Source organism: Bombina bombina, chromosome 1 (assembly GCF_027579735.1).
Source record: "Bombina bombina isolate aBomBom1 chromosome 1, aBomBom1.pri, whole genome shotgun sequence".
Lineage (NCBI taxonomy): Eukaryota > Metazoa > Chordata > Amphibia > Anura > Bombinatoridae > Bombina > Bombina bombina.
The window spans coordinates 937,144,401-937,170,440 of record NC_069499.1 but is presented as its reverse complement, the minus strand read 5'-3'; the positions used below and the strand labels follow the sequence as shown (position 1 = coordinate 937,170,440).

The following is a 26,040-nucleotide window of genomic DNA, read 5'->3' as shown; positions in this document are numbered from 1 at the left end:
AAATTCTGCAGTAGCTAAGCACTTCAATGGCCTGCACCTAACTGGTGCTCCCAGTTTTGGAGCGCAGATCATTGAAGTGGTACATAAGCCTACCAGAGGAGGAGATAGATATAAACTGCTTACCAAAAGGGAGCTTTTCTGGATTTTGAAGCTGGATACTAGATATCCCAAAGGTATTAATCTAGAATGGGACATCTCCTATTTCATAGATTAAAATATTCCTTTGCCATATTGTTGTATTCCTTTTTTGTATTCCTTTCTCTTTTCACATTTTTTCCAAATGTTATTTTTCATACTGTTTGCATCTCAGATAAAGCAACATTTCATAGCTCACTAATTGATTATACAATCTTTTTATACTTTTTCTATACATATTATTTTTTTCTGCTTTTATGATTGCAAACAGTTTAATACTGAAAAATAACATCAGCCTATCTAACACATATTTGAGTATGAACAATTATCATTATTTGTCCTAGATTTGCCAGTATTCCCGTTTGATTAACAGTATTAGATACATATCGTCCTAGGCACACTGTTTAATATTTAAAGCTATGGATTTGTTTTCTTTACTTTACAAATCAGGCACACTTTAAGACAAATCTTTTTAGGCAATTCAATAGGACATATACATACATAAAGAATCAAATATATTCTCCACTTACATGTGTTCAACTTTAATCAAATACACTTTTCATTTATATGTGTTCAACTTTAATCAGCCTGTTAGTATGCATACAAGGATTTTTTGTACCTTCATTTTTATTGCATTGATTTTGTTTTTAAAATACCTTTCAGGGTGCTGTCAGTGCCTTTTTTTCGGGCGGGGTACAATTACAGCCTATTCTGGTCAGTGATTGGTTCCTTGCACCCTTAATTACACTGCTAACAAACAAAACTGTCCACAGCACCAATGTAATAAAAGGAATCTTCTTTATTGAATGTTTAAAAGCATACAAGACAGCTTGACCAATTTGCACCAAAGCCTAGGAAGGCATTGCCCTGTGCCAGTCTCATCTTACAGTGCTGTACTTAATTACACTGCTGGCACCCTCAGCTATCATTCCTATGACTAAGCGCCACTAGGGGGCGCGAAACGCGTCAGGATTGCTGTCCTTGTCTACCTGCAGTAATATGCAGCTTTTATCTTTTCTTCAATAAAGATTTTTTTGCTTTTAAATATTGCCCCTGAGTGCTCAGAATTTTGCTTGCTTTGGAATCCTTAATTGAAGCTCATCCAGTAAGACCAGTATTATATATAACACCTAAAATCCACAAAGATCAACATCACCCACCAGGCCACCCCATACTGGCAGGGGTTAATTCTGTATTCTCTAAAATATCCATATTTTTGGACAAAGTACTCCAACCATACTTGCCCAATACATCTTCATACATAAAAGACACAAATTATTTTTTGAACACATTAAGGGACATAGGATATATTGGAAATAAATGTATTTTGTATACACTAGACATGACTAGTCTTTGCACTTCTATCAAACATACTAGTGGAATTTCAGCAGTGAGAAATACATTAGAAATAGACAACAAATATAGTCAAGGAGAAATTCAATTTTTAATAGATTTGTTATCACTTATTTTATACCAAAACTATTTTCTTTTTCAAGATAAGTTCTATCTGCAAAAACAAGGAACTGCAATGGGCTCCAACGTCGCTCCAACCTATGCCAATATATACATGTCTCATATAGAGGAAAGATTTGTATATCCACATAATTTATTTTTGCAACATGGCGCCGCCTGGTGGAGATTTATAGATGATATATTTGGCATATGGTTGGGCGACGTTGGAAGCCTATTGCCATTTGTGGAACACCTTAATTCTTCTGTTACAGGGCTTAAATTCACACTAAAAATTAATGAAATAGGTGTAGAATTTCTGGACACTTGTCTATGTAGAAAAAGGTTTTCTTAAAACAGACTTGTACACCAAACCTACAGACAAAAATAAAATATTGCAATTTGACAGCTTTCATCCAGACAACACATTGAGGGCTATACCGAAAAGCCAATTTCTAAGAGTCAGTAGAATTGTATCAGATAGAGACAAATGTAACCTAAGATTAAATGAAATGGCAGATAAGTTTAAAAAGAGGGGTTACCCTGATAAATTAATTAAAGAAGAACTGGAACTTGTCAAGAAGAATAGACAAGAAGTGAAAAGACAAAACAAAAAGACAGAATGATATTTGTAACCCAATATAATACTCTAGGTCCCAAAATATCACGCATTATAAACAAATATTGGTATATTTTGAAAGATTGCAACCCTTGGGTTGAAGAATTTAAAAACATTCCAATGGTAGCTTATAAAAGAAAAAAAATAATTAAGAGATCATTTGGTGCGAGCCGACATAGGGAGTACAAAAAAGATACAACAAACTAAAATAGGATCTGACAATGTTGGTTGTTACCCATGTTTACATTGTAGCCACTGTAGCTCCATAATTAGAGACAAACATTTTTTTCACCCAACAAATGGAACTCAATATCCAATGAAAAAATATTTAACATGTAGAAGCACATATACTGTATACATAATCAAATGTCCATGTGCCAGAATTTATATTGGAGAAACGAGCAGGGAGGTCAGGACAAGAATTACAGAACACAAATCCAATATTAGGATGAACAATAGGGATGCCCCTGTTTCCTGTCACTTCCTCGCCATGGGTCACAATATAAGCCAACTACGATTTCAGGTAATAGATCAGATAGATAAACCAAGGAGAGGAGGTGACAGAGAACAAATTTAAAAAAATAAATGTTTTGGATTAACAAACTAAATACTCTAGAACCCAATGGTCTCAATAAAGATTTTGATTGGTCTTTGTTCCTATGATAAATAGATACCTGGAAAATTCAAATAATAGCTGTATTTGTTGTGTTTAGATTTTGATATTAGGGACATGTATAGGTTTGTTGTTTTTAAATTTTTTTATTATTATTTTAATATATACATGTGAAATATACCAAGAAAGATAAAAGTTAAGAAATAAACTTCTTTTCTTAAGTTATATGTTATACATGTAATTTTAACTAATGGCCACAAGATGGCAATATTGTATAGATTGACTGTTTTTTTTGTCAGGTATAAAAGGCACACCTGTACACAGACAAATTAGACATGACTAAGAACCAGTGTGTGGTTTGAAAGTTGTTGTTTGCTTTATGGACCCTGTGATAAAGAAATAAAGGTCTTTTAAAATTTAACCTGGAGGCTGGAAATCCACTCATAATGACTGGGCAAGCAGCAGCCTCTGTGGGAGCAGAGGAGATCCTATGTGACATCACATATTCCTATGCTACCAGTAACAAAACAAGCCAGCACAGTCAGTGTTAGGAGAGATGTCCTATTTTGAATATGGAACAGTTGTGAGAAACCTGGGAGGATTTTACATTTATATATTTTTAACTCTTCCTACTTTATGTTACATAACCCGGGTAGGCATTCAATTTAAAAATAATTTCTAATAAATAGGCTCAAGTTGCTGCTGTAAGAAAATACATACTTTTTGCTTACTTCTCCAAAGCACCCTTTGCGCTTGCAGTGATGAAACCTGGGAGGATTCTAAAAGAAGGTTATAAATTTAAAACAGACTGTAACCCATATATGGTAAAAATAACCAAAGTAATTTAGCAAAATTAGGCACTTGAGAAATTCTAAAACTCAGCAATGTAATATAAGAATATTAAAGCAATATTAGTACACTCTTCTACCGATACCAAAACTTGTATTGAGCAGTAGTGATGTCGCGAATAGTTCCCGGCGAACATAGCATGTTCGCGTTCGCCGCGGCGGGCGAACATATGCGATGTTCGATCCGCCCCCTATTTGTCATCATTGAGTAAACTTTGACCCTCTACCTCACAGTCAGCAGACACATTACAGCCAATCAGCGGCAGACCCTCCCTCCCAGACCCTCCCACCTCCTGGACAGCATCCATTTTAGATTCATTTGGAAGCTGCATTCTTAGTGAGAGGAGGGACAGTGTAGCTGCTGCTGATTTAATAGGGAAATTGATAGCTAGGCTAGTGTATTCAGTGTCCACTACGGTCCTGAAGGACTCAACTGATCTCTGCTGTAAGGACAGCACCCCAAAAGCCCTTTTTAGGGCTAGAACATTAGTCTGTTTTTTTTTTTTTTTTCCCTGTGTAATCTAATTGCAGTTGCCTGCCTGCCAAGCCACTTGCCCAGTGCCACCACTCATATCTGGTGTAACAGTAGTGTAAATTATTAAAAAAAAACTTTTTTGACTGTGAAACATCCGTCTGCTAGTGTAATCTAATTGCAGTTGCCTGCCAGCGTGTGTGCCAGGCCCACTTGCCCAGTGCCACCACTCATATCTGGTGTAACGGTAGTGTAAATTTAAAAAAAAAAAACTTTTTTGACTGTGAAACATCAGTCTGCTAGTGTAATCTAATTGCAGTTGCCTGCCAGCGTGTGTGCCAGGCCCACTTGCCCAGTGCCACCACTCATATCTGGTGTAACAGTAGTGTAAATTTAAAAAAAACTAAACTTTTTTGACTGTGAAACATCAGTCTGCTAGTGTAATCTAATTGCAGTTGCCTGCCTGCCAGCATGTGTGCCAGGCTCACAGCGTATACTGTGCCCACTTGCCCAGTGCCACCACTCATATCTGGTGTAACAGTAGTGTAAATTTAAAAAAAAAAAACTTTTTTGACTGTGAAACATCCGTCTGCTAGTGTAATCTAATTGCAGTTGCCTGCCAGCGTGTGTGCCAGGCCCACTTGCCCAGTGCCACCACTCATATCTGGTGTAACGGTAGTGTAAATTTAAAAAAAAAAAACTTTTTTGACTGTGAAACATCAGTCTGCTAGTGTAATCTAATTGCAGTTGCCTGCCAGCGTGTGTGCCAGGCCCACTTGCCCAGTGCCACCACTCATATCTGGTGTAACAGTAGTGTAAATTTAAAAAAAACTAAACTTTTTTGACTGTGAAACATCAGTCTGCTAGTGTAATCTAATTGCAGTTGCCTGCCTGCCAGCATGTGTGCCAGGCTCACAGCGTATACTGTGCCCACTTGCCCAGTGCCACCACTCATATCTGGTGTAACAGTAGTGTAAATTTAAAAAAAAAAAAACTTTTTTGACTGTGAAACATCAATCTGCTTGTGTAATCTAATTGCAGTTGCCTGCCTGCCAGCGTGTGTGCCAGGCTCACAGCGTATACTGTGCCCATTTGCCCAGTGCCACCACTCATATCTTGTTTAATAGTAGTGTAAGTGTACATTTTAAAAAAAAAACTTTTTGGACTGTGAAACATCAGTCTGCTTTTTTGTGTCAGGCTCACAGAGTATACTGTGCCCACTTGCCCAGTGCCACCACTCATATCTGGTGTAACAGTAGAGTAAATTAAAAAATATATATTTTTGAATGTGAAACATCAGTCTGCTTGTGTAATCTAATTGCAGTTGCCTGCCTGCCAGCGTGTGTGCAAGGCCCACTTGCCCAGTGCCACCACTCATATCTGGTGTAACAGTAGTGTAAATTTAAAAAAAAAAAAACTTTTTTGACTGTTAAACATCAGTCTGCTAGTGTAATCTAATTGCAGTCGCCTGCCTGCCAGCGTGTGTGCCAGGCTCACAGCGTATACTGTGCCCACTTGCCCATTGCCACCACTCATATCTTGTTTAATAGTAGTGTAAGTGTACATTTAAAAAAAAAACAACTTTTTGGACTGTGAAACATCAGTCTGCTTTTTTGTGTCAGGCTCACAGCGTATACTGTGCCCACTTGCCCAGTGCCACCACTCATATCTCGTTTAATAGTAGTGTAAGTGTACATTTAAAAAAAAATAATTAATTTTTGGACTGTGAAACATCAGTCTGCTTTTTTGTGTCAGGCTCACAGCGTATACTGTGCCCACTTGCCCAGTGCCACCACTCATATCTTGTTTAATAGTAGTGTAAGTGTACATTTAAAAAAAATAAAAACTTTTTGGACTGTGAAACATCATTCTGCTTTTTTATGTCAGTCTCACAGCGTATACTGTGCCCACTTGCCCAGTGGCACCACTCATATCTTGTTTAATAGTAGTGTAAGTGTACATTTAAAAATAAAAAGACAGGCAGAGGCAGGCCACCCCGCAGGTGCCGTCGTGGTTGTGGTGCTGTGATTCCCTTTGGCCCTAGAATATTGCCCAGTGTTCAGAGGTCACGTACCATGAACTCGAAAAGTTCTGAGGACATAGTTGACTTTTTAACACAGGACACCCAATCTTCTATAGCTTCCGCTCCGAACCTTGACGCACCATCCTCCTCCAGCTTATATTCGGGCAGCACCTCTCAAGTTACCACTCGCCCGCCTGCCGCCACCATCAACACTAGCACCACAGCTGCTTCACTTGATCTGTCAGAGGAGTTATTTACACATCAGTTGGAAGAAATGAGTGATGCGCAACCATTATTGCCAGAGGATGTAGATAACAGGGATATGTCTCAGTCAGGCAGCATTACACACATGGACGTACGGTGTGATGATGATGATGTTGTACCCGCTGCAGGAGTTTGGTCTGTCACTGTGAAGCGGGCGTAACCCTTACACTGCCTGATCGATACAACATCATACCTGATGTGTTAAAGCACGTTATTCCAAACAATTTAGGAATGTTAGGCGATTTATGCCCTTTATGGATTAAAACCAGACTCTGCATCAACTATGTAATTTTCCATGGGAGTTTTGCCATGGATCCCCCTCCGGCACGCCACAGTCCAGGTGTTAGTCCCCTTGAAACAACTTTCCCATCACTATTGTGGCCAGAAAGAGTCCCTGTGGGTTTTAAAATTCGCCTGCCCATTGAAGTCTATAAGGGTTCGCCCGGTTCAAATTTTTAGGTTTGCAACATAACTATTGAGCAGTATAGAACATTTCTTACTAAGATATGGAGAGTCCTTAACGTCATTCAATTACTAGTGGGAATATCACTCCTGGCCAGCAGGAGGAGGCAAAAAGCACCAAAGCAAAGCTGTTAAGTGTCACTCCCCTACCCATAATCCCCAGGCATTCTCTTTGCCTCTGTCAATGGTGGAGGTGAAGTTTGGTGTTTGAAGAAATTAATCCCTTTTTCGGATACTTTTCCCTGCAAGCAAGGATTTGGGTTTAGCTGAGTCCACGTCAATCTCTTCAGTAGAGTAAGTTCTTTTGTCTTCTAGGTCTTGGAGACTTGCTCTTTAGAAGAATATGTCATATGCAGTAGATGGGGACATTTTTAAAATCCTTTATACAGGATTTTCTTTGGCAGTGGGCAGGTCCGCAAGACCTCGCTGAATGCGGAGAGCAATACGCTCTCCGTATTCAGCATTGCACCAGCAGCTCACAAAAGCTGCTGGTGCAACGCCGCCCCCTGCAGACTCACGGCCAATGGGCCACCAGCAGGGGGTGTCAATCAACCCGATCGTACTCGATCGGGTTGAATTCCGGCGATTCCTGTCCGTCTGCTCAGAGCAGACGGACAGGGTTATGGAGCAGCGGTCTTTGTGGTCGCTGCTCCATAACTTGTGTTTCTGGCGAGTCTGAAGACTCGCCAGAAACACGGACTATCAAGCTCCGTTCGGAGCTTGATAGATAGGCCCCTAGGGGTTAATCTTCTCTTTATTGGGACGTTTTTTCCTCTTTGGGCTAATTTTGTTGAAATACTTTATTAGTATGTGTGTGGCTTATGTTTTATACAGGGATTTTTGTATAAACTTAAAATTTGGCAGTTGATTTTCTTTGCTTGCTTAGCTAGAACAGGCTGACAAACTGCTTGAGTTTGAAACCAGCGGCAGCTACTTGCATCTTATGTTGTAGGCAAAGGGAAACGCGCGCCTTTTACTTGCTGCGTAGTTTCCGCTCTCTGCCGGTCATGTGACTTCTCTCTGCTGTCGGATATTCACGGAGCGGAGCAACTTAATTGAATTTCAGTCTCTTCAGTGTCGATCTACTATATGATCATTTTAGAGACTTCTGGCAGCCAAATTGTGGTATTAAAAATTCTTAAAGTGACAGTGTATTTAAAAAAAATTCTACAATTTGAGGATTTTTTTATTTAGTATTATGGACATGGACCAAGACTCTGTGTTTTTTGACAAATGCTTGTTAGGTCTAGAGGCACAAATTGTTTTGCCTATGCAATTCTGTGCTGCATGCTGAGCTAGAACACTCCGAGCCCAATGTCTCTCAGGATGATCCTGTTCAGGCAATGCCACAGCTTTCTCCTCATACCTCCCAAGCCTCTATGGTGTCACATACAGTGCCCTGCAGTTCCTCTCGGCCTCCTAGAGGAGTTTATTTGCCTGCAGATTTTGCTGCACAGGTATCTTCTGTGGTATCTGTGGCATTATCTGTTTTTCCTGTGCTGGGAAAACGAAAGAGAAAAATTAGACATTCAGATAGTAAGGTTTCTGTTCCACCTACTGCTATGCAGGTTGCCCTCCTTCATAAGTCTGATGAGGAGGATACGCCGGTAGCCTCTGAGGGTGGAATCTAAGATTCGGACAGTATTATTCTTTCATCTGATACTGAAGAAGTAAACTTCAGATTTAAGCTTGAACACCTTTGTGTACTGTTAAAGGAGGTATCGGCTACTTTGGTTGACTCCGATACTTTGGTCATTGTCAACCTTAAGAAGTCTAGTAAAGTTAATAAATACTATGATGTTCCTTCCTCTATGGAAGTTTTTCCTGTCCCAGACCGTGTGATGGAGATTATTTCACAGGAACGGGAGAAGCCAGGGATTCCTTTCTCCCCGTCTCCCGTATTTAAAAAGATGTTTCCTGTTGCTGACTCCATTAAAGATTCTTGGCGCATGGTGCCTAAAGTAGAAGGGGCTATTTCTACTCTGGCTAAGAGAACTATGATCCCTATAGATGATAGCTGCTCCTTTAAGGATCCCATGGACAAAAAGCTGGAAGCTTATTTAAAGAAGATGTATGTTCATCAAAGTCTTCAATGGGAACCTGCAGTTTGTATTACCACAGTAGCAAGTGCAGCATCTTATTGGTGCAACGCCTTGTCTGAATCAATTTTAGTAGAGACTTTGTTGGAGGAGATACAAGATAGGATTAAGGCTCTCAATCTAGCCAATTCCTTTATTTCTTATGCTAACATGCAAGTTATTAGACTGGGAGCCAAGATTTCTGGCTTCACTGTCCTAGCCCGCAGGACATTGTGGCTAAAATCTTGGTCAGCTGATGTTACCTCTAAGTCCAAGCTTCTGGTGCTTCCCCTTCCTTACAAGGGGAAGGCCTTGTTCGGACCTGGTCAGGCAGAAATAATTTCTGATATTACGGGTGGAAAAGGGTCTTTTCTACCGCAAGACAAGAAGAACAGACTCATAGGACAACAAAGTAATTTTCGTTCCTTTCGTAACTTCAAAGGTAAAAAGTCTTCCTCTCCTTCTTCCAAGCAGGAGCAGTCCAAGTCTTCTTGAAAGACCAATCAGTCTTGTAATAAGGGGAAGCAATCAAAGAAACCCTCAGCTGAGTCAAAGTCAGCATGAAGGGTCGGCCCCCGGTCTGGGTTCGTATCAAGTGTAGGGAAGACTTTTCCTGTTTTGTCAAGTGTGGAGACGAGATGTCCCAGATCCTTGGGCTGTGGACATAGTATCTCAGGGTTACAAAATAGAATTAAAAACTTTCCCTCCCAGGGGCAGATTCTACCTCTCAAGATTATCTGAAGTCCAGGTAAAAAGAGAGGCATTCTTGAACTGTGTTAAGGACCTTTCCTCCCTGGGAGTGATTGTTCCAGTTCCAGTAAGGGAACAGGGTCTAGGATTCTATTCAAATCTTTTCAGATGGCGGGAGAGAGGGATGCCAGATAGTAGTCAGATGTTAGAAAAAGAGGCAGGCAAATGGCTTTAAAATCTATATATATATATATATATATACACACATGTCTAAAGATGTATATGTATGTATATATTATTATTCTTTATATATAAAGCGCCAACATATTCCGCAGCGCTGCCCATGGGTACAAGGATAAAAGTACAACGGAGAAACAATACAATAAGAGGCAAAATGTTAAAGACAAATACAGGGGGAGTTGAGGGCCCTATTCCTGTGGGAACTTACAATCTAGATGGGTGGAAGGATGGGAAACAGGAGGTGGGGACTGCAAAGGTGAGAATGATATTAGTTATGAGATAGATGAGGGCAACTGGTGGGTAAGGGAAGTTCATTTGTTATTGAGTCGGCTGAGAAGCTTACCAGAACAAAAAGGTCTTTAGGGAACGTTTAAAGGAGGAGAGGTTAGGGGAAAGTCTGACAGCTCAAGGAAGTGCGTTCCAGAGGGTTGGTGCCGCACGAGAGAAGTCCTGTAGTCTAGCATGAGAGGAGGTGATGGTAGAGGACGCAAGAAGCAGGTCATTGTTGGATCTTAGGGGGCGGGCTGGGGTATATTTGTTGATGAGTGAGGACAGGTAGGGTGGAGCAGCATTGGTGAGGGCTTTGTAGGTCAGGGTGAGAATTTTGAATTTAATTCTGCTGTGAATGGGGAGCCAGTGAAGGGACTCACAGAGAGGTGCAGCAGAAACAGAGCGTCAAGAGAGGTGGATTAGCCTTGCAGATGCATTTAGGATGGATTGAAGGGGAGAGAGGCGGGAGAGAGGGATGCCAGATAGTAGTCAAGTCAGGAAATTACCAGCAAGCGGATTAGCTGTTTAGTAGCTTCAGCACTCATAAACGGACACATTTTGGAGATATTGCGTAGGTGGTTGCGGCAGGATGAAGAGAGCAATTGGATGTGGTGAATGAAGGACAGATTTGAGTCAAGTGTGACTCAGAGGCAGCGGACTTGGGGAGATAGTGGTGCCGCCAACAGTTATGGAAAAATTAGAAACTGGAGTCGAGTTAGAGGGGGGATAAGAAGTAGTTCTGTCTTGGAAATGTTTATTTTTAGGTGGTGAGAGGCCATCCAGGAGGAAATGCCAGATAAGCAGTCGCTGATGTGAGAATTGACAGAAGGAGAGAGTGCGGGGGTGGAAAGGTAGATCTGGGTATCATCAGCATAGAGGTGATAGTTGAGGCCATAGCTGTTGATGAGTTTACCCAGTGAAGAAGTGTAAACAGAGAAGAGTAGAGGACCCAGGACAGAGCCTTGAGGTACTCCAACAGACAAAGGCAATGGAGAGGAAGAGTCACCAGCAAAAGAGACAGAGAAGGATCTGTTAGAGAGATAAGAGTGAATCCAGGAGAGGGCAGTGTCACAGAGCCCAAGAGAGCCGTGGGTCCATAGGAGAAGGGAATGGTCAACAGTGTCAAAGGCAGCAGAGAGGTCAAGTAAGATGAGTATAGAATAGTAGCTTTTGTTTTTAGCAGAAAGGAGATCCGTGGTAACCATGGTGAGGGCAGTCTCAGTTGAGTGTTGGGGATGGAAGCCAGATTGCAGGGGGTCGAGCAATGAGTTGGAGGACAGGAAGTGGGTTAGGCGATCAAAAGCTAGTTTTTCAAGGATTTTTGAAGCTAGTTGGAGCAATGATATGGGGCGGTAGTTTGCAGGAGAGTTAGGGTCAAGGGAGGGTTTCTTCTGTTATGTGTGATCAGTCCACGGGTCATCATTACTTCTGGGATATAACTCCTCCCCAACAGGAAATGCAAGAGGATTCACCCAGCAGAGCTGCATATAGCTCCTCCCCTCTACGTCACTCCCAGTCATTCTCTTGCACCCAACGACTAGATAGGATGTGTGAGAGGACTATGGTGATTATACTTAGTTTTTATAACTTCAATCAAAAGTTTGTTATTTTACAATAGCACCGGAGCGTGTTATTGCCTCTCTGGCAGAGTTGGAAGAAGAATCTACCAGAGTTTTTACTATGATTTTAGCCGGAGTAGTTAAGATCATATTGCTGTTTCTCGGCCATCTGAGGGAGGTAAAAGCTTCAGATCAGGGGACAGCGGGCAGATGAATCTGCATTGAGGTATGTAGCAGTTTTTATTTTCTGAATGGAATTGATGAGAAAATCCTGCCATACCGTTATAATGACATGTATGTATACTCTACACTTCAGTATTCTGGGGATGGTACTTCACTGGAATTACTCTGTAAAAAGTACATTAAACCTTTTAATAGGTATTTATTATGTTAAACGTTTTTGCTGGAATGTAGAATCGTTTGCATTTTCTGAGGTACTGAGTGAATAAATGTTTGGGCATTATTTTTCCACTTGGCAGTTGCTTGTTTTAATTGTGACAGTTTCGTTTCTCTCTCACTGCTGTGTGTGAGGGGGAGGGGCCGTTTTTTTGGCGCTCTTTGCTACGCATCAAAAATTTCCAGTCAGCTACTCTTGTATTTCCTGCATGATCCGGTTCATCTCTAACAGAACTCAGGGGTCTTCAAACTTCTTTGAAGGGAGGTAGATTCTCTCAGCAGAGCTGTGAGACTTATATATTGACTGTGATTAAAAACGTTGCTCTGTTATTTTTACTTTTCAAATTTAATTATTGTTACTTTACTAATGGGAACAAACCTTTGCTAAAAGTTGTTTTCAAGGATTGATGCTATAACAGTTTTTCAGTTCATTATTTCAACTGTCATTTAATCGTTTAGTGCTTCTTTGAGGCACAGTACGTTTTTGTTAAATAAGATTGTAACCAAGTTGCAAGTTTATTTGCTAGTGTGTTAAACATGTCTGATTCAGAGGAAGATACCTGTGTCATTTGTTCCAATGCCAAGGTGGAGCCCAATAGAAATTTATGTACTAACTGTATTGATGCTACTTTAAATAAAAGCCAATCTGTACAAATTGAACAAATTTCACCAAACAGCGAGGGGAGAGTTATGCCGACTAACTCGCCTCACGTGTCAGTACCTGCATCTCCCGCCCGGGAGGTGCGTGATATTGTGGCGCCTAGTACATCTGGGCGGCCATTACAGATAACATTACAAGATATGGCTACTGTTATGACTGAAGTTTTGGCTAAATTACCAGAACTAAGGGGCAAGCGTGATCACTCTGGGGTGAGAACAGAGTGCGCTGATAATACTAGAGCCATGTCTGATACTGCGTCACAGCTTGCAGAGCATGAGGACGGAGAGCTTCATTCTGTGGGTGACGGTTCTGATCCAAACAGATTGGATTCAGATATTTCAAATTTTAAATTTAAATTGGAGAACCTCCGTGTATTACTAGGGGAGGTTTTAGCGGCTCTTAATGATTGTAACACTGTTGCAATACCAGAGAAATTGTGTAGGTTGGATAAATACTTTGCGGTACCGGCGAGTACTGACGTTTTTCCTATACCTAAGAGACTAACTGAAATTGTTACTAAGGAGTGGGATAGACCCGGTGTGCCGTTCTCACCCCCTCCAATATTTAGAAAGATGTTTCCAATAGACGCCACCACACGGGACTTATGGCAAACGGTCCCTAAGGTGGAGGGAGCAGTTTCTACTTTAGCTAAGCGTACCACTATCCCGGTGGAGGATAGCTGTGCTTTTTCAGATCCAATGGATAAAAAATTAGAGGGTTACCTTAAGAAAATGTTTGTTCAACAAGGTTTTATATTGCAACCCCTTGCATGCATCGCGCCGATTACGGCTGCGGCAGCATTTTGGATGGAGTCTCTGGAAGAGAACCTTAGTTCAGCTACGCTGGACGACATTACGGACAGGCTTAGAGTCCTTAAACTAGCTAATTCATTCATTTCGGAGGCCGTAGTACATTTAACCAAACTTACGGCTAAGAACTCAGGATTCGCCATTCAGGCACGTAGGGCGCTGTGGCTAAAATCCTGGTCAGCTGATGTAACTTCTAAGTCCAAATTACTTAATATACCTTTCAAAGGGCAAACTTTATTTGGGCCCGGTTTGAAAGAAATTATCGCTGACATTACAGGAGGTAAGGGCCACGCCCTGCCTCAAGACAAAGCCAAAGCTAAGGCTAGACAGTCTAATTTTCGTCCCTTTCGGAATTTCAAAGCAGGAGCAGCACCAACTTCCACTGCACCAAAACAGGAAGGAGCCGTTGCTCGTTACAGACAAGGCTGGAAACCTAACCAGTCCTGGAACAAGGGCAAGCAGGCCAGGAAACCTGCTGCTGCCCCTAAGACAGCATGAATCGAGGGCCCCCGATCCGGGACCGGATCTAGTGGGGGGCAGACTCTCTCTCTTCGCCCAGGCTTGGGCAAGAGATGTTCAGGATCCCTGGGCGCTAGAGATCATATCTCAGGGATACCTTCTAGACTTCAAATTCTCTCCCCCAAGAGGGAGATTTCATCTGTCAAGGTTGTCAACAAACCAGATAAAGAAAGAAGCGTTTCTACGCTGTGTACAAGATCTGTTATTAATGGGAGTGATCCATCCGGTTCCGCGGTCGGAACAAGGACAAGGGTTTTACTCAAACCTGTTTGTGGTTCCCAAAAAAGAGGGAACTTTCAGGCCAATCTTGGATTTAAAGATCCTAAACAAATTCCTAAGAGTTCCATCGTTCAAAATGGAAACTATTCGGACAATCTTACCCATGATCCAAAAGGGTCAGTACATGACCACAGTGGATTTAAAGGATGCTTACCTTCACATACCGATTCACAAAGATCATTACCGGTATCTAAGGTTTGCCTTCTTAGACAGGCATTACCAGTTTGTAGCTCTTCCATTCGGATTGGCTACGGCTCCAAGAATCTTCACAAAGGTTCTGGGTGCCCTTCTGGCGGTACTAAGACCGCGAGGAATTTCGGTAGCTCCGTACCTAGACGACATTCTGATACAAGCTTCAAGCTTTCAAACTGCCAAGTCTCATACAGAGTTAGTTCTGGCATTTCTAAGGTCGCATGGATGGAAAGTGAACGAAAAGAAGAGTTCTCTCTTTCCTCTCACAAGAGTTCCATTCTTGGGAACTCTTATAGATTCTGTAGAAATGAAGATTTATCTGACAGAAGACAGATTAACAAAGCTTCTAAATGCATGCCGTGTCCTTCATTCCATTCAACTCCCGTCAGTAGCTCAATGCATGGAGGTGATCGGCTTAATGGTAGCAGCAATGGACATAGTACCCTTTGCACGTCTACATCTCAGACCGCTGCAATTGTGCATGCTGAGTCAGTGGAATGGGGATTACTCAGACTTGTCCCCTACTCTGAATCTGGATCAAGAGACCAGAAACTCTCTTCTATGGTGGCTTTCTCGGCCACATCTGTCCAGGGGGATGCCATTCAGCAGGCCGGACTGGACAATTGTAACAACAGACGCCAGCCTACTAGGTTGGGGCGCTGTCTGGAATTCTCTGAAGGCTCAGGGACAATGGAATCAGGAGGAAAGTCTCCTACCAATAAACATTCTGGAATTGAGAGCAGTTCTCAATGCCCTTCTGGCTTGGCCCCAGTTAAAAACTCGGGGGTTCATCAGGTTTCAGTCGGACAACATCACGACTGTAGCTTACATCAACCATCAAGGAGGGACAAGAAGCTCCCTAGCAATGATGGAAGTATCAAAGATAATTCGCTGGGCAGAGTCTCACTCTTGCCACCTGTCAGCAATCCACATCCCGGGAGTGGAGAACTGGGAGGCGGATTTCTTGAGTCGCCAGACTTTTCATCCGGGGGAGTGGGAACTCCATCCGGAGGTCTTTGCCCAAATACTTCGACGTTGGGGCGAACCAGAGATAGATCTCATGGCGTCTCGCCAGAACGCCAAACTTCCTCGCTACGGGTCCAGATCCAGGGATCCGGGAGCGGTTCTGATAGATGCTTTGACAGCACCTTGGAACTTCGGGATGGCTTATGTGTTTCCACCCTTCCCGCTGCTTCCTCGATTGATTGCCAAAATCAAACAGGAGAGAGCATCAGTGATTCTAATAGCGCCTGCATGGCCACGCAGGACTTGGTATGCAGATCTAGTGGACATGTCATCCTGTCCGCCTTGGTCTCTACCTCTAAGACAGGACCTTCTGATACAGGGTCCATTCAAACATCAAAATCTAACTTCTCTGAAGCTGACTGCTTGGAAATTGAACGCTTGATTTTATCAAAACGTGGTTTTTCTGAGTCGGTTATTGATACCCTGATACAGGCTAGGAAGCCTGTTACCAGAAGGATTTACCATAAGATATGGCGTAAATACCTATACTGGTGCGAATCCAAAGGTTACTCCTGGAGTAAGGTTAGGATTCCTAGGATATTGTCCTTTCTACAAGAAGGTTTAGAAAAGGGTTTATCGGCTAGTTCATTAAAGGGACAGATTTCAGCTCTGTCCATCTTGTTGCACAGGCGTCTGTCAGAAAATCCAGACGTCCAGGCCTTTTGTCAGGCTTTAGCTAGAATCAAGCCTGTGTTTAAAACTGTTGCTCCGCCATGGAGCTTAAACCTTGTTCTTAACGTTCTACAAGGAGTTCCGTTTGAACCCCTTCATTCCGTTGATATAAAGTTGTTATCTTGGAAAGTGTTATTTTTAATGGCTATTTCTTCGGCTCGGAGAGTCTCTGAGTTATCAGCTTTACATTGTGATTCTCCTTATTTGATTTTTCATTCAGATAAGGTAGTTCTGCGCACTAAACCTGGGTTCTTACCTAAGGTAGTCACTAACAGGAACATCAATCAAGAGATCGTGGTTCCTTCCCTGTGCCCGAATCCTTCTTCAAAGAAGGAACGTCTTCTACACAATCTGGATGTAGTTCGTGCCCTCAAGTTCTACTTGCAGGCAACTAAGGATTTTCGACAAACGTCTTCCCTGTTTGTCGTGTACTCTGGTCAGAGGAGAGGTCATAAGGCTTCGGCTACCTCTCTCTCCTTCTGGCTTCGTAGCATAATTCGTTTAGCCTATGAGACTGCTGGACAGCAGCCTCCTGGAAGAATTACAGCTCATTCTACTAGAGCTGTGGCTTCCACTTGGGCCTTTAAGAATGAGGCCTCTGTTGAACAGATTTGCAAGGCTGCAACTTGGTCTTCGCTTCATACTTTTTCCAAATTTTACAAATTTGACACTTTTGCTTCTTCGGAGGCTATTTTTGGGAGAAAGGTTCTTCAGGCAGTGGTTCCTTCTGTATAATGAGCCTGCCTATCCCTCCCGTCATCCGTGTACTTTTGCTTTGGTATTGGTATCCCAGAAGTAATGATGACCCGTGGACTGATCACACATAACAGAAGAAAACATAATTTATGCTTACCTGATAAATTCCTTTCTTCTGTTGTGTGATCAGTCCACGGCCCGCCCTGTTTTTTAAGGCAGGTAAATATTTTTTAAATTATACTCCAGTCACCACTTCACCCTTGGTTTCTCCTTTCTCGTTGATTCTTGGTCGAATGACTGGGAGTGACGTAGAGGGGAGGAGCTATATGCAGCTCTGCTGGGTGAATCCTCTTGCATTTCCTGTTGGGGAGGAGTTATATCCCAGAAGTAATGATGACCCGTGGACTGATCACACAACAGAAGAAAGGAATTTATCAGGTAAGCATAAATTATGTTTTTTTGAGGATGGGGGTGACCTTTGCATGTTTGAAGGAGGCAAGGAATGAGCCGGTAGAAAGGGATAGGTTGAATATATGAGTAAGAGCCGGAGTGAGAGTGGGAGACAGAGAAGGTATTAGATGTGAAGGAATAGGGTCAAGTGGGCAGGTAGTGAGGTGTGAGGAAGACAATAAGGAAGGCACTTCACTCAGTGGTTGAGAGGAGGGTGCAGAGAGAGGCAGAGACGGTGACTGGGAACGAAGTTGGGAGATTGCAGGCTTGTGTTGGGATGTTTCTTCGGATAGTAAGAGTTTTATTGAAAAAGTAGTCAGCCAGGTCTTGAGAGCTGAATGCAGATGATGGGGGAGGTGCAGGCGGGTAGAGGAGAGATTTGAAAATGGAGAAGAGTCTTTTAGGGTTTGAGGAGTGAGTGGATATAAGAGAAGATCAGTAGGTTTGCTTAGCTAGGTGAAGGGCAGAGGGGTAAGAGTGAAGAATCAACTTATAGTGCATGAAATCAGGTTCAGAGCGGGATTTCCTCCAGGCATGTTCAGCAGTGTGGGAGCAGTTTTGTAGTGTTTGCTGGGAGTGCCAGGGCTTGGGCTTGGCAACGGGGGGCTTTGCAAAGTTGGGGGAGAGCAAGAGTGTCAAGTGCAGATGAGAGGGTATTGTTATAGTGGGTTATAGCAAGGTCAGGGCATGATATTGTGGAAGTGTGGGGGAGGCATATTTGAATAAGGTTGGAGAGTTGGCGAGGGTCCACAGTGTGCAGATTTCTACAGGTGCGGGGGCGAGGGGGAGTTAGGTTTAGCCTGTATATTAAGATCAAAGGTGAGCAGATGGTGGTCTGAGATGGGAAATGGGTGACAGGCAACATCAGAGAGAGAGCAGAGATAGGAAAATACCAGATCAATAGAGTGTCCATCACGGTGGGTAGGGAATAGGGTGGATTGTGAGAGGTCGAGGGACTTAGTGAGTGAGAGAAGTTTAGAGGCAGCAGGGGCAGATGGGTTGTCAATGGGGATGTTGATGTCCCCTAGGATTAGAGCAGGTGTATTTGTAGAGAGAAAGTAAGGAAGCCAGGCAGCAAAGTTGTCAAGGAATTGGGAGGTTGGTCCAGGGGGGCGATAGATAACTGTCACTCTGAGAGAGAGGGGGGAGAACAGACGAATGCAGTGGACTTCAAAGGAAGAAAAGGAGAGAGATGAAAATGGGGATAGGTACTGATAGGAGCAGGAGGGGGAGAGTAAGATGCCAACGCTGCCACCGTGTCTCTCACCTGGCCTAGGTGTGTGGCTAATGTGGAAACCACCATGTGTGAGAGCAGCAATGGAAGCAGTGTCAGAAGAAGATAGCCAGTTGAAAGCATTGGAAACAAACAGGTCATGAACAGTTGTAAGTTTGTTAGAGGTGGAGCGAGCATTCCAGAGGGCACAAGAAAAGGGAGGGGATAGGCGCTGTGGGTTAATGGAGATGAGATTGTTGGTATTGCGTGACCTAAAGTTTTTGCAATGGGAGAGAGAGCGAGAGTGTAAAAGTGTGGTGATTGCTGCAGGGCCAGGGTTAGGAGAGACATCACCAGCAGCAAGCAGTAGTAGGAGTGAGAGTGACAGAAGGTGAGAGTGAGACTTGTAGGAGTGCGTATGACTAGACACAGAGTTAGATGGGGAAGTATTTTTAAGGAAACAGAGTAGTTCATGAGAGGACAGCATAGGGTATGAGAGAAGGGAGGGTGAAATATGGATAGTGTGGTGATTGTTGTTATAGGGACATGCAGTGAGTTTCAGTAGGAGGGCAGACAGAGAGAGCAGTAAAAACATAGGGGCATATGTATCAAGCTCCGTATGGAGCAGTTATGAAGCAGCGGTCACAAAGACCGCTGCTCCATAACCTGTCCGCCTGCTCTGAGCAGGCAGACACACATCGCAGCAAATAAACTCGATCGAGTACGATCGGGTTGATTGACACCCCCTGCTGGCGGCCCATTGGCCGCGAGTCTGCAGGGGGCGGTGTTGCACCAGCAGCTCTTGTGAGCTGCTGGTGCAATGCTGAATACTGCGAGCGTATTGCTCGCCGTATTCAGCGAGGTCTGGCGGACCTGATCCGCAGTGTCGGATCAGGTCCGCCAGACCATGATAACTAGAGGCCATAGAGAGCATTGTGTAGGTGCATAGTTAATAAGTTTACCTGTTAGTGGGACTGCAGTTTCCACCTCCAGTTTCTAACTCCAGTGAGTAACTCCGCTACTTGTAACAGAGAGCTACTTAGAATCAGAGAGCCATCGCTAAAAAATGAACCTTATGCATGCTGTATGTAGAGTGAAAGTGATGGACTGATTCTGAGCAGCTGTTACAGGCGGCCTGGCTAGCCAGGAGTTACACACTTAGTAGTTAGAATTATAAATTAGAGGAGGGCAGTATCTGATAAAATGATTACATGTAGACAAAATGGAGACGGAGGAAATAGCTACCAGGGAATCTAGCACAAATTACACAAACAAATTAACGGGGCGTTTAAAAGCAGTCAGGGAGGCAGAAGCAGGAAGACATACCTGTAGAGAGATTAGAGGAAATAGGATTAGAAGAATTGTGGATATTGGTCCAGTGAGTAACTCTGCTACTTGTAACAGAGAGCTACTTAGAATCAGAGAGCCACGGCTCAAAAATTAGCCTTATGCATGCTGTATGTAGAGTGAAAGTGATGTTTTTATATATATATATATATATATATATATATATATATATATGTTTGTGTGTGTACATATGTATTTATGTATATATATATATATATATATATATATATATATTTACAGACATATATTCACATATAAATACATATGTACAGTGAGGGAAAAAAAATATTTGATCCCCTGCTGATTTTGTACGTTTGCCTACTGACAAAGAAATGATCAGTCTGTATGTGGAGTGAAAGTGATATATTTATGTTTGTGTGTACATATGTATTTATGTATTTATATGTGTATATATGTACTTACAGACATATATTCACATATAATTATTTTTGTCTGAAATAGAGGCACATTTTTACAGCCCCCCAACATTTAGTTCTCTAAACCAACAGACCACCTCCTTTTTAAAAGGAAAGTTGTTCCTTAAGCAAGTGAAAGAGGTTTTCAATTTTCCTCCTTATAAATTTTGAGAAAAATGTCCTAATAATGTTGGAAAAAAGTCCTATTTTTAAACTTAATTGAATTATTTTACTCCATTCTTCTACGCAGTTGCGGTACTATGTATGGAGCAATGGGTACAAAGCACCCCTAAATCTTCTATTTTGCAGTTCACCCCCATTGAGTTGAGGAGGAGGGCAAAATCCACTACTCCCTGCCCCTGTCCTTTTAGATCGACCATGTCCCACAACTGCCTAACTGCAACCCCTGACCACCTCAAAACACCTGTGACTCCACCTCCCCCTGCCCTGACTCTGCCCATCTAACACTTGTAATTGTGCTTCCACCCACCCTTTCCACACATATGGAATACACACTACTAAACACAGGAGTGTTTGCCCACCCCCCATGATAAGGTTTCTGGAACCACTACTGCTTCTACCCCCAGCTTAATCATCATATTGAAGTGACAAACAAGATTTCAGAGCAATATATTTGCTGTTAAAAAAGATATTTTGACATATCATAATCATTGTTATGATACCACTATTTTTCTCTTTTATTTATATGTCCTTCTATCCTGAGCTTCATGAGTGTCAAGACAATCCTTGGAGCTTGCTAAAATTGAGTCACAACACAAAAAGCCATCCTGCCCATTTAATTATTTTACATGTCTTTCAGACCCACATTTATCTATTCACAATACCTATTATAACTTCAACTATACTACTACCCACTATGTCTTCCAACAAACTCCTTGGCCTCCTACCCTGCAAAAAGTAATCATTACAAAGCAGATAATATTAATACATTGTTTATTGATTTAATATCTCAGATAAAGTACATTGCTACCATCAAGCAAATGTACACCCCTATTACTTCACCACCCCATGTAGTCAAAGCTTAGTTATTAAACAATATATTCTGTCTTCATATTAAAATCAGTCAGAGAGTACAGCGTTTATATTTAAATGTTAACATTTGAGATTAGATCATATACATCAAATAGTGATCATGTGACAACAGAGCATTCATATCAGAACACCTCACTGCAAGTCCATCTCATCATGTGAACAGAACCTTGAAATTAGACCCACCCTCTGGAAGCAAAGCCTGTACATAAGCCTTTTATCCAGAATGGAGAACCCCCATATCAGATCTTCAGCAATTGAAAATATATATTGTTATTTGGACTTCATAAGAAGTTAAAAGCTCTTAGAAGTGCGTATGTCTGTATTAGTGTCAAGCAAATGGGGGTTATAAATCTGTAATTATTGTCCCATCTTCATTCCCATGAGTTTTGTGAACACCACTTGTCATCTCACATATACTCTCATACACGTTTTCTTCCAATTGTGGAGCAGATTCTAACCAATGCGAGCTTTGCTCTATACGCTTCAAGTGAGGAACCTGAGAACTTTCTGTGGTGTTTTCCACACTTTCTACCAGTCTTTTTTTCTTCTTTACTTTAGAGTACATGTCCTCAATCTATGAGATAAGAAATAAAAACAACAAACAAATTATTGATACAAGACATATAACACTAGTGACAAGGGATACAGGATCTGTATTTGAAAGCAAAACCTCCATATAAAATAAAATAAAAATATAATCGCTAGATTAAAACTAAGAATTATCTTCCAGAATGAAAATTTTAAACACCTCTAAAGATATCCGGTAAATACCTAGTTTGACCTGGTGAGGTGAAGCTACTGAAGCTAATAACTAAAAAAAAGAGGGCACCCCAATGGTATAGTTTTGCCAACGGTGTGGTAAGGTAAGACAGCGTGAATTTCCAGAACCTTTTATTCTTTCTATTCAAGAGTTATATTCAGGACCTTTCGTAAGAATAAAGGGAATGGGGTTTAGCTCTCCAGAAGATTCCATCAATAATGGTACAAGACAAGGTTGTCAATTCTTGCCACTTATATTAACATTGGATATGGAACCATTTGTTCAAGCTACTAGAAACTCCAAATTAGTGGAGTGTGTCACTAAAGGTGGGGGTCACTGAAAAATATTGCACTCTTTGCTGACAACTATTAGAGAAGTGTTTCAATTAATTGGACAATTTGGGGAACTAACTTTTTGTAAAGTGAACTAAGGATGCACCGAAATTTCGGCCGCATAAATGTTTCGGCCGAAAATGGCATTTTCGGTTATTTCAGTTTTCGTTTTTTTTTGCCTGTTATTTTCGATAAAATATTGTGTAGCATATTTCAAATTTGATGCTAGACTAGAGCTGCTGTTTGAGTTCATTACTTGACTTACTGTTTTGCATATAAAAATAGTTTTCTAGGACTATACTTTATTTGGATAGTTTTAAGTAGGGATGCAGAAACATTTTGGCCAAAAATGGCATTATTATTTTTTTCAGTTTTGTTTTTTTCGGTTTCGGTTTTTTTTTGCCTGGTTTTTTTCTTGGTAAAATTATTATGTAGCATATTATTGTTTTAAGATATTTTTGTCCATTTTAAGTGTTTTACTTTCAATAAAAGTGTGGTTATTTTATTTTATTGACTTGCATTAATTAGGCAAAAAAAATATTTTAAAATAATTTGAAAAAAATACATTTTAGTTTTTAGCTAAGTGCATCCTGGATTTTCGGGTTCGGTTTCAGTCTGGAATTTCCATTTCAGTGCATCACTAAAGTGAACTTGTCCCAAAGCCCTGTGTTGCTGTTAGAAATCATAGACCTGCTTGGAAGATGGGACTTTAAAGAGATATCCTGGATGGGATGTATTGCCCTGTCAATACTTCCTAGGGCTTTATATCAGTTTGTTGCATCCCTATCTGCCCCAAAGGAGGTTCTGAGACAGTTACATAGGATGTTCTTGAATTATATGTGGCAAGAAAATAACCTAGGGTCGCCCCTAAAAATTTAGAGTATTCTCAAGGTGGTATTGCTTTCCCCAAAATATATCTATACCATGATGCCCCAGATTGACACATATTGCAGCTTGGGGTAACAATTAGGAGATTCCAGGATGGTATAAAGTTGAGGAAGTTTCCCTTCTGAAGGGATTACATTTGAAATATATAGAATGGATCCTAGGGTATAGATATGCTGAGCGATCAATTTCAATTGACATAAGGTTGAAGAATTCACTGACCTAGAAATCACTTAGACATCACAAAGGAGTCACCTATTACCCATCTCTGGTTCACCATATTAGAAACCTGCTTAAGAGTATTGCCATGCACATGGAGTAATTGGTGTGTGGTTAGAAGTAAAGATTTGTAATACTCAGGGTACATTAAGAACTCCAGAGTGGATTGCAGAATATGTTCCCTCCAATATATCTTGGCTAAGGTTTGAGAGTATTTGGTTACTCTGTTTTTTCAACTCTTTGGGCTTTCAGCAATCCCAGAATATGATGAGTACCAACTGGGAGAAAATATGGAAAGCAGGTGGTAGATAAATAAAACCTTTAACTATACATTAGAACATCCTATTATCTGACTATAATGAGGGGAAACCATGGCACGTAAGAACATGGGAAAGGGAATTAGAGTTGGTCATCCCTCATGGAGATTTAGAAAGGGCAATCCTCATCCTTCTCAACAATTACACTTTATTGTACTACTATGTTAGAATCCTATTTGAAACTTCTTTGAAATGGCATCTTACTACACTTCGGCCATCCAAAATGTTCACCGTGTTTTCGGCACAGCATTGGAGGCAGTGTAAGGAGATAGGCTTTGATCTACATGTCTGGTGATCCTGCCCAAAAATGTCTCCATTATGGCAAGAAGTAATTTTGCTTTGCAATTCTATGGGAATTACACATACTGGAACACAGGGTACTGCCCTCCTTCATGTCATGGGTGATAGATTGCCTACACCAGTGGTTCTCAACCCAAATTAACTCAAGGCCCAGTAAATTTTTGCTGGATGTGTCCTGTAGTGTGTGTGTGTATTATGTATGTGTGTCTGTGTGTATATATATATATATATATATATATATATATATATATATAAAATACATTGGTGTAAGTGGGGGAAGAAAATATATAAATTCACTGGTGTCAGTGGGCTGGTATCACTTAAGTGCGGTGCCCAGGCCCAGTCCTATCTGTCCCTTGTCCCACCCTGTCCTCCCGCTGAACTGCCGCTATATGTGCACACGCTCATGTGCACTGGCACTCTGACAGGCCTGCCCGGTATTTCTTATATGTAGAGCAGCAGGCCTGTCACAGCTACAGTTGGGGCATTTCAGGTCGTGACCCACCAAGAGGGCTGTCAAGGCCCAGTATTTGTCCGTGGGCCGGCTATTGAGAAACCAGGGCCTACACCACAGATGATGCTTGCCATTTCTTTTTATGCCGACCCTAAGATATGAATTGCCAGAGAGTGGAAAAAATCATAACCATCTAACCTTGACCAAAGTAATAATTATAATTAAATTATTTAGCTAGCATGGTAACAAGTATCTATAGCGCACAAGATAGGATGAAAAGATATTGACACATTTGGGACAGGTAGGTTCATGCAGGTGTTAATGATGAGCGAGATCCTCAAGGTAACTAGGTCCCAAATACATTTATAACCCTTTTTTTAATTTCTCTTCTTCTCCCTTCTTGTTCTTAACTTTGTGTGCTATCACTTCAGTTATCTCTGAATTCCATTTTTTATACATGCTGAGATGTTCTATGATGTTTTTCAGTTAAAAAAAGGGAAAACATATATTTTTAGAAATCAGTTCACAAGTTTGTATAACCACATGCTGATATATTTAGATTATATTGTTTGCATTTATAAGGATTCGTACCTTAGCCACCCTAACATTTAGAACCTATGGAACAATACGACTATGTAAGGTATATGAACGTATTTTTGGATGTGCAATATCTATATATTATTTGACTGATATTTTGAGATCCTCTATGTAGTAATTTAATTTTCCCAAGTTGTATATTAATGCACAGATATTTATCTTCTTTAATATTTAATAAAATATAGAAGTGGCTCCATTGACTTCAGTAAAAGCTGATCTCACCAACTGCTTTGACAAGCTCGTATACAAAGCTGTTTGAATTCTGCAATTTTTGCACTGCAAAGTTTTGGTGATTTTTTTTTCAGTGAGATATTAATTTTAAAATCAAGTTATTATTTTTTATATTATTATTATTATCAGTTATTTGTAGAGCGCCAACAGCGCTATAAACATAGGTATGATAGTATATATTGGGAACAAGTGGGTAGAGGGCCCTGCAAAGAGTTGCACTGTTTTAAATCAGCTCTCATAAAGGTGATCTACAAAACAGCACAGCTTGTAGGCTTACATGCTAAGGGGGTTCAAGGGGATGACAAAAGGAGGAGAGGAACTGAGGTAAAAAAAGGTAAACAGTAGAGTCTTTAAAGAGCACTTGAAAATTTCAAAACTAGGAGCGAGGCAGAGAGTTCCACAAAATAGGGGTCATTCTGGAGAAGTCCTGTAGACAGGAGTGTTAGGAGGTGACAAGAGAGGAGGAGAGGAGGTCTTGAGAAGAATGAAGAAGA

General features: G+C 41.3%; 2 protein-coding genes across 3 annotated transcripts in view; one reads left to right on the top strand and one right to left on the bottom strand.

Moving 5' to 3' along the window:
- ARFRP1 (ADP ribosylation factor related protein 1) overlaps window positions 1–26,040 on the top strand; it is a 152,263-nt gene that overhangs the window by 8,603 nt on the left and 117,620 nt on the right. The window lies entirely within an intron of this gene.
- Window positions 21,336–26,040, bottom strand: part of LIME1 (Lck interacting transmembrane adaptor 1) — a 57,193-nt gene continuing 52,488 nt past the window's right edge. For both annotated transcript variants that reach the window (XM_053701998.1, XM_053701921.1), the window contains exon 5: window positions 21,336–22,025. In XM_053701998.1, coding sequence (XP_053557973.1) covers window positions 21,795–22,025 — 231 coding nt within the window. In that variant the 3' untranslated portion in view covers window positions 21,336–21,794. The remainder of the gene's footprint in view (window positions 22,026–26,040) is intronic.